At 40.6% G+C, this 8,641-nt stretch overlaps 1 protein-coding gene and 1 long non-coding RNA gene across 2 annotated transcripts; both read left to right on the top strand.

Annotated features, from left to right (window-relative positions):
* The first annotated feature begins 909 nt into the window (after positions 1-909).
* LOC149958319 (uncharacterized) lies at positions 910-2,682 on the top strand. Its single transcript, XR_016478277.1, has 3 exons — positions 910-1,056; positions 2,107-2,177; positions 2,245-2,682. It is a non-coding gene; the product is annotated as an uncharacterized LOC149958319 (long non-coding RNA).
* Positions 2,683-2,808: 126 nt separating this feature from the next.
* LOC149958318 (uncharacterized) lies at positions 2,809-7,390 on the top strand. Its single transcript, XM_090164925.1, has 2 exons — positions 2,809-2,816; positions 6,713-7,390. The coding sequence occupies exon 2, from the start codon at positions 6,936-6,938 to the stop codon at positions 7,245-7,247; it is 312 nt and encodes a 103-aa protein (XP_090021051.1). The 5' UTR covers positions 2,809-2,816; positions 6,713-6,935; the 3' UTR covers positions 7,248-7,390.
* The last annotated feature ends 1,251 nt before the right edge of the window (positions 7,391-8,641 follow it).

Genomic DNA, 8,641 nt, shown 5'->3' with positions numbered 1-8,641 from the left:
CTATAAATTTGTTTTCGGTCCAGATGAAATTGGATCTTCAACCATTTCCCCAAAAATGGCAGTGTTGTGATTTTCCCCTTTACATGAAATAGACGCTATCCTTAACTCTATTTATGCCTTATTCAACTTGTCAAAAGGTTCCACGCTCAACTTGACATTTTAGCGTAAAAAGGGCTCGAGCGTTTTCGCGCGTGCTCCGACCCCAAAATGAATACAGTAAAAGCCTCTGTTTCGTTCAAGCTGAACGTTTCTGTTTTAACAATTACAGAATTGAATTATATTTTTCTTATTAGGCTGAACCTTCCTCTAGTAATTAAAATAGTTTTGAAAATTCTAATATTAATAGTTAACGAGATATAAGGTTCTAACTAAAGGGTAGTTTGGGCACTTGCCTAACTTGTTTAGCTCCGGGGGTCCGATTTAAAACTTAATAACTTAATTACTTTTAAATTTAAAATTGTCAAAACTATTTTAATCACTAAACAAGAGGTTTTCTACACTTAAAATATTAATATAATAAGTTAAAATGCAAATTTAAAAGAGTTAAGCTTGAAATAGCGCAAACGTAGACAATGGCCACTGTAGTCTTCCCACTTAATGAGTGCGTGGAATATTTTAACAAGTTGAACAAGACACGAAGAATTAATGCTAGCGCCTTTTGGAATAGAACTGTCTTGCTTCAATGAGGGATAACGACGGGGTCGGCAACGAGGCTGAGACATTGGTGAAACTAATACGATGGCGTTTGTCTTCAAAAAGCAGTTAACAAATGTCGATAAACCATCTTCGTATAAAAATATAAAAATAAATTCTAAGCATTGTTCTAATATCACTTTTCTCTGGTTGTAATTTTCCACTGAATTTATGATCCGTAAATTACAAATATACTATTTTCGCATTTACGTTCCCTTCGTCCCCTTTACAAGCAGAGTAGCCCCATTTGTCGGAATCGCTGACACTAAGTAAATCAGAGATTCCAACATTGTACTTCGTAAAACTACCTTCCGAAATTTGGGGACTTTTCGCAAAACATTAAAGAGCAACGCGCCGGAATCGGTAAGTAAGCAATTCTTGGTGTATCTCTTCCAAAGAGAAGGCGCGTTTTTACACTGGCGGCGTCACACTAGAGGAAGCTTTTAGGGACCCCAAAATTTTAGAAAAAGGGCACGAAGTATCAGTGTCTTCCTAGATGTTAGAAACTGCTTCTTTCCAAGCTGTAATGTCTGGTGGTGATTAATTAAGTAGCTAGCGATTGCTAACTTCAAGAAAACACTATATTTACTAAATAATAACAGATTACAATATTGTACTCTTTTCCCTCCAAAATAACTCAAAACCTTGCCGGCGTCGAAAAACCCATCTGTACTCCTTGAAACCCCCTGTATCCATTTACTCTCATGACGAACAAATTAAAATACGCTCGTCCTTGAGTCCCGATTTACAGTACGAAATTCGAGCCAGTGCGAAATTCGAGCCAGTGCGAAATCCAAACCGAGTATTAAGGCGAAGCGCAACGACCGCCGGTTTTACACAGATAAATTACACTCGGCGATGTCACGTTAGACCCGATTTCTGAAATATGCTCAATGACCTAGTATTAAGGCGAAGCGCTAGGCATTCCTTCGGTGTGTACCTCCGTGTACCTGCGGCGATGCCACGTTAGAGTCGCGAATGAGAGTCAGAAAAAAATGCGACGAAAGGGGCTTAGAGTTTTAAAATTTTAGTAAAATCACGAAACTAATTCAACCCGATGGAAGTGAAAAATGGTTTGGGCCCGAATGAAAATAGTTCAAAATAGTTAAAATAAGGCGTACTGAAAGCTGTTGTAAGAACTTTATTTCAGGATTTTACCATTTGAGCACCCTGAGCAAGTGGCCAACGCGAAAAGCTCATGAACTGCTGGATTTTCGTCTAATAAGCAGACGCTTTGCGATTTACCATTGCTTACAGACGAAATGCAACAGTTTTTAAACTTCTCTACGTCCTTTAACTGAAAAGGCTAATTTGGTGGACCTAATATTGAGTTGATTAGGTTATGTTAGGTTTGGGTTGAGTTTATATATATGCATATTTTCAACAATGTTTAATATGAATATTGTATTTTAGCCGAATTATGATGAAAATGACATTAACGATCCAGATGGTTCTCTTGGGACTTTTGATCGCGACTCCAGACTGCAAGTTTGGCACGAAATTCAAAATTTCATAAATTCTTTCTAAAGATTACTTTCGTTCAAACGATAGATGCCGGTTCGTCACGGCCAGAGGACCTTCAATTTTGTAACAAATGCAAAACTCGGGGAAAATCAAGAATTAATAACGAATTCAAGGATATGTTGCGAAAAGTGTGCGTGAGATGCTGGCCAGATTCGAAACTACGCTTGAAAGATGAATCTAAAAACAGTATTCACGAAGGAGCCTGCCCGCAGATCGACCAGTTCAACTGCGACCCCAAATATGTGGGCCTTTGCGACATATCTCTACGGAAATTCGATGGTCTACTCCATGGACAAGGCAACTGGACTGAAGCTAAGGAACTAGTTAATAACGGTTGTCAATTATGTTGCGGCTTCAAATATAATTTTGCTTCAGACAAAAACAAAAAAACATAAGAATAAAATAAAAAGTTTGTATATTGAAAAAATTGGAAACTGTTAGATATTAAAAAAAAATTATCAAATATATGGTATACGTTTAGTGCACAGTGTTTTATTGAACACAACTAACATTAATTACCTTTTACTTACGACTTCAATAATCATACCTTTACTTCACCTATCAGACGTCTCAACCGGAAGAAGTGAAAAAAGCTTAGGGTAAATTTACTTTTAATACTTTAAAACAGCAAATGCTCTAGATTTGCACTCGCATCAGGCAAATATTACTGTTACAAAGACGGAAAGGAGTCACTTTCAGCCGTAGTGTTGTCCAAACAATTGTTTCATCTTCGTGAATCCTGATATACCACCACTATACTACGTCACTAGCTATAGTTATTGAAAATAGAGTGCACGCACTGGAGTCAGTGGCGTAGCTAGCATGGTGTGCTACTTACTAGTAAATCAAAACGTGTAAAAAAGGTTTTTAAAATTTCTCTAGTTCGTGTAAGTTTGTATTTTTTTCGCGGTCGGGTGTCACCCGGTGCGGGCCACCTACACCGCTTCCCTAGCTACGCCACTGGCTAAAGTTGATAAAGAATTTGGAATTTGAAGTCCACGTTCGAAACGCGCGTGCCAATAAAGTTCTAAAAAGCTTGACCTGTCGACGTCTTTATCTTTTCATTTTTTTATCAATGTATAAAGTTCGTTTTTATTCCCCAAATGAATGGTATATAAAGAAAAGTACAGCAACCCTAAATCACTTCTGGCGATGTAATCTAAATGCATAGTTCCTCCTTTTTGTAAATAAATATGTTTTAATCGTAACTTTCGCATAGTATTAATTTTCTCTACAACTTCGAACTGCACGATACAACAATGGCGACGGGATACGGGATGAACCAATGGATTAGATTTTGCTATTCCTGCTGACGACTGCTACAACTGCTAGTTTTTACTGAAGATCCCTACAATTACCAACATCTTCAGCACTACTCAAATCATCATGCCTTCTACCGGAACATTTCAGCAGTTTGATCTAGTGAAACATGGACCTTATATGCAGAGAGAATGGAGCTGTATCTGAAAGCGAACAAAATTACTGATGAAAACTTGAAAGTTGCGACATTCCTGACATTACTTGGACCGAAGACTTACGCCTGCCTGAGAAGTTTGGTAAGCCCGGCGAAACCTGCAGATAAACAGTATGACGATTTAGTCACCATACTCAACAATCATTTTGATCCTGCACCATCTGAAATCACCGAACGCATCAATTTCGGTAACCGGAAGCGAGCTAACGGCGAATCAGTTGCGTCGTTTATTGCAGAATTACGTCGGCTAGCCAGATTCTGCAACTTCGGGACTAATCTCGATACGATGCTCCGAGACCGATAAGTAGCTGGAATCGAAAACGAAGATATACAGGGACGATTTCTTCTAGTACCAGCAGCAGATTTAACGCTACAGAAAGCCATAGAAATTGCCATAATTATGGAGTCCACTGCTAAAAACCTTTCAATTCTGAAAGACAAGCCAACTACAGCTGAACCAGAACAGATCAATGCACTTTCCTCCAAAGCTACTGGACGACGTGGTAATAAATTCCAAAGTAGAAATTCTAAACCCGTTTATCGTTCTAGAAATCAGTGCTACAGATGTGGAAAGCCTGACCACCGAGCCGACAAATGTGAGCACATGAATACCCATTGTTCCTACTGCCAAAAGAAGGGTCATTTGGCTCGCGTATGCTTATCTGCGGAACGAGACAAGAGAAATAAGAATGACAACAATTTCGAAAAACCAAAGTACCACAAACTACACTCCTTAGAACAAGCGTCAAACCAGTCCGGAAGCTCGACTCACCAGGATAGTAAGAAGAATGACTCTAATGAATACTCATTATTTCAACTTACCACACTAGACCCAGCGCCGAAACCATACCTATACGAGTTTCAAATCAATGGCGAGAAAGTTACCATGGAGCACGATTCCGGAGCTGCCTACACAGTAATGTCCATCGAGACATATCAGAAGCTTGGAGAGAAAACCAATTTACCAGATTTGCTACCAGTGCCCACGACACTTCGATCTTATACGGGATTTCTTGTTGAAATCAAAGGATATGCCATAGTCAATTCTACTTACCAGAACGTAAGCAAGTTTCTTCCCCTTTTAATTGTCTCTCATCCTGGTTCAAGCTTGTGTGGCCGAAACTGGATCGAAGCCTTCAATCTAGCTCTACGACAAAATCGTATACACTGGACCACTTCCGACTCTACCGATGTCCGTATTAATGAAATACTAACGAGGCAGAGTAAACTGTTTTCACCTGGTTTGGGAAAAATCAAGGGAGCTCAAGTTCACCTGCATAGACAAGGCGACGTCAAACCTCGCTTTTACAAACCGAACTCTGTACCGTTTGCGTATCGAGAAAAAGTTAATAGCGAATTAGACCGACTTCAATCCGATGGAATCATAGAATCAGTTGCAACGTCAGAATGGGCTGCACCGATTGTCGTCGCGCTCAAGCCAAACAACGCAGTCAGAATATGCGGAAGTTTCAATCTTACGGCCAACATAGCTACATCTACCGAGCAATATCCTCTGCCACAAATCAACGAACTCTTTTCTAACCTTAACGGTGGTCAACGTTTCACGAAACTTGATCTCAAGGATGCCTACAATCAAATAGAGCTTGATGAAGAGTCAAGAAATCTAGTGGTAATAAATACTCAAAAGGGACTTTTCAGATATACCAGATTGCCGTTCGGAGTCTCATCAGCTGCTGCTGTATTCCAAAGACACATGGAACAAATTCTTGCCGGTATTGACAGAATAGCAATTTTTCAAGACGACTTGCTTTTGACTGGTAGAAGCGACGAAGAACATATCAGTACCTTAGAGAAAGTTCTCTTTCGTCTGGAAAATTCTGGAGCAAAGTTGCGAAAAGAAAAGTGTGAGTTCATGGTCGAGTCAGTCGAGTACCTGGGACACGTACTTGATGCTCAAGGTCTACACCCATCGCAGAAACACCTGAAGCCTATTACTGAAGCGCCGATTCCAAAGAACGTTCCTGAACTTCGCTCATTTCTGGGACTTGTAACGTACTACGCTAAATTTGTCCCAAATATGTCTACATTATTGGCACCGCTCTACAAACTTACACGCAAGGGTGAAGAATGGATATGGGACTCTAGTGCTACAGATTCCTTCCGTCGAGCCAAGGGAGTTTTAACTTCGCATTCTGTTCTAGTGCACTACGATCCAACTAAACAAATTACTCTTGCTTGTGACGCCTCACCCAGTGGAGTTGGAGCTGTTCTTTCACACGTTGAACCTGATGGCCATGACAGACCTATTGCCTTTACCTCACGAACTCTAAGCAAAGCCGAGCAGAACTATAGCCAAATTGAAAAAGAGGCTCTCGCTCTAATCTTTGGGGTTACCAAATTCCGTGAGTACATTCTTGGAAGAAAATTTACATTACTTACAGACCACAGTCCACTTGCTACTCTACTGAATCCTGCAAAACAAATACCTACCACAACTGCTGCGAGAATTCAAATATGGGCAATCACATTGGCTAACTACGTTATAAAATATCGACCTGGTTCCAAGAACGCAAACCTCGACGCTGACATCGAGAAATTAGTTTCTTGTTGCCATGAGTGTCAGCAACGAGCAGCGATGCCTCCGCAAACAACTACTCATTGGCCTAAAACTTACTTTCCTATGGAGCGAGTACATGTTGATTATCTAGGACCTATTGGCACCTACATGATCCTGGTATTTCAAGACACGTATTCTAACTGGTTAGAAGCTATTGCAGTCAAATCATGTTCATCGCAAGTTACCATTGACGTTCTCCGAGACATATTTTCACGTAACGGACTACCTTCTTGCCTCGTATCTGATAACGGTACGAACTTTACCAGTAACGAATTTGTCAATTTCACGAATCGAAATGGCATCAAACATTTGACAATAGCACCCTACCATCCGCCATCAAATGGACACGTGGAAAAAGCTGTCTCAACCCTCAAGAAAGGACTTGCAAAAATTAAAGAAGGTACTATAAAATCACGCCTAGCTAAAATATTGTTTTCTCACAGACGTCTGCCAAACGAGGAAGGATATACACCCGCCTCGCTGTTTCTCAATAGAGAACTCCGTAGCCGATTGGACTGTTTACGACCTCCACTGAAAAGTAACGAGCGAGAAAAACAAGAAAACATCAACAGTTCCTTTAAACAAGGTGATACCGTCTGGACTCGAAACTACGGTAAAGGTCCAAAATGGTACGAAGGTACAATCTTAGCGCCGATTGGAAATGCAATGCTCTCGATTCAAACACCTGCCGGAAACCTGAGACGACATGTCAATCAGACAAGACTTCGTTCAATTCCTTGTTCAACGACGGCGAGTAACAACTCTGGTCAGACAGTCGTGAATACCAGCGTTCAAGTTTCAAATCAGCCACAACCAGACAAGCCACCTGATCCAGTACCCAGAGCAACGCATCAGCCTCCACTTCCAAATTCTAGCCATCACCGCGCCGTAGCAGACATAAAGACCGCCTCGGTTCCACAAACACCTAGACGGTCATCCAGACAACAAAGGAAACCGGAAAGACTTCAGTATGACTAAAATTTTCTTGGGGAGGAAATGTGACGTGTCGACGTCTTTATCTTTTCATTTTTTTATCAATGTATAAAGTTCGTTTTTATTCCCCAAATGAATGGTATATAAAGAAAAGTACAGCAACCCTAAATCACTTCTGGCGATGTAATCTAAATGCATAGTTCCTCCTTTTTGTAATGTTTTTTTTTTATGGAAAAGCCCATTGGAAATACTCCAGTTGGCGTTCCTGTCTAGTATCAATAAAGCATTCAACACGTTTTGACCTGTCCGGAGTGATTTAAATAAAGGTAGCATACTTTAAGGTACAATATTTTAAAATTTTGAGGTATTTGAAATGGAATATTTACGCAATCCATGAGATATCGTTATTTTACTATACACATTGCATTGTTTAAAAATTGAACTGATAAATGAGTATGGAGGTTGTCTCCTCTCATACCATACCATGCCTTTGCTCCCTACCACCAGAGATCCTGCGCTTATAGAGATATGAAATTCCCAATAACCCTAGCAACCGTCTATTTCTTGCCGACGTCTGGGAGAAATCTATTGACATGCCATAAGCGAAAAATTGGTTTTCTCCCGGCCGAGCGGCGGCGCTGTTGCTAGAAATTTTCGTGACGCGTTTTCGTGAGTTTCATATCTCTATATGCGCAGCGACTAACAGGATCTCTGCCACCACAAACAAACTTGCACGCCCCGAAGTTGAGCTTATGTCACGAGAATAATGATTTTGAAAATAATAAAGGAAGAAGCCTGATATGTTTTTCTCTTAAGCCGAATTAGTGAAAAATCCATTGATTTCTTCGGTGGTGAGAGCCATCTGTTTGTGGGGGCCTATAGGCCAGTGCCTAGTAGGCCTAGTCCTTAATCCGGCACTATCTATCACGCCCAGCAGCGCGTCAATAGAGAGGTTTTAAGCAGAGCACTCTAGAAGTTTGAACAACAACGTCGGCAGTCACGTGAGCATTTTAGGCGTTTTTCTTTGTACTTCGGGGATGGGTTGGACATCAGGATATTTTTTTTAATAGTCAGCCTGACTAGTGAGCCTCCTATCCAGTGGCGGACTGGCCATAGAGTGAACCTGCCCAATGGTACGTGGGCCCTATGGACCGTTCATGAAGTGGGCCCCCTTAAACATGATAGCTTTATAGTTGTTAAGGCTGGGGCCCTTTGTCTCCTGGCAACCAATAATATTAGACCCAGTCCGCCACTGCTCCTATCTTAATTTATTTTATGAGTCACTGACTACTGGGGGTAAAAATGGATGTATAAAAACAAGAAGGACAGCCAACATTTTGCTTTACCCGTCAGAATTAAAATAGGAGTTCATAATCACTTGAGTTACGTGAATTTGGCATTTCACAATTTTTTCACGACTTAGTCTTTGGCTAGTTTAA

This window comes from Leiobunum rupestre, chromosome 2, assembly GCF_980474605.1.
Source record: "Leiobunum rupestre chromosome 2, qqLeiRupe1.1.hap1, whole genome shotgun sequence".
NCBI lineage: Eukaryota > Metazoa > Arthropoda > Arachnida > Opiliones > Sclerosomatidae > Leiobunum > Leiobunum rupestre.
Note: the sequence above shows the minus strand (reverse complement) of the source record. Positions and strands in the feature narration are given on the sequence as shown.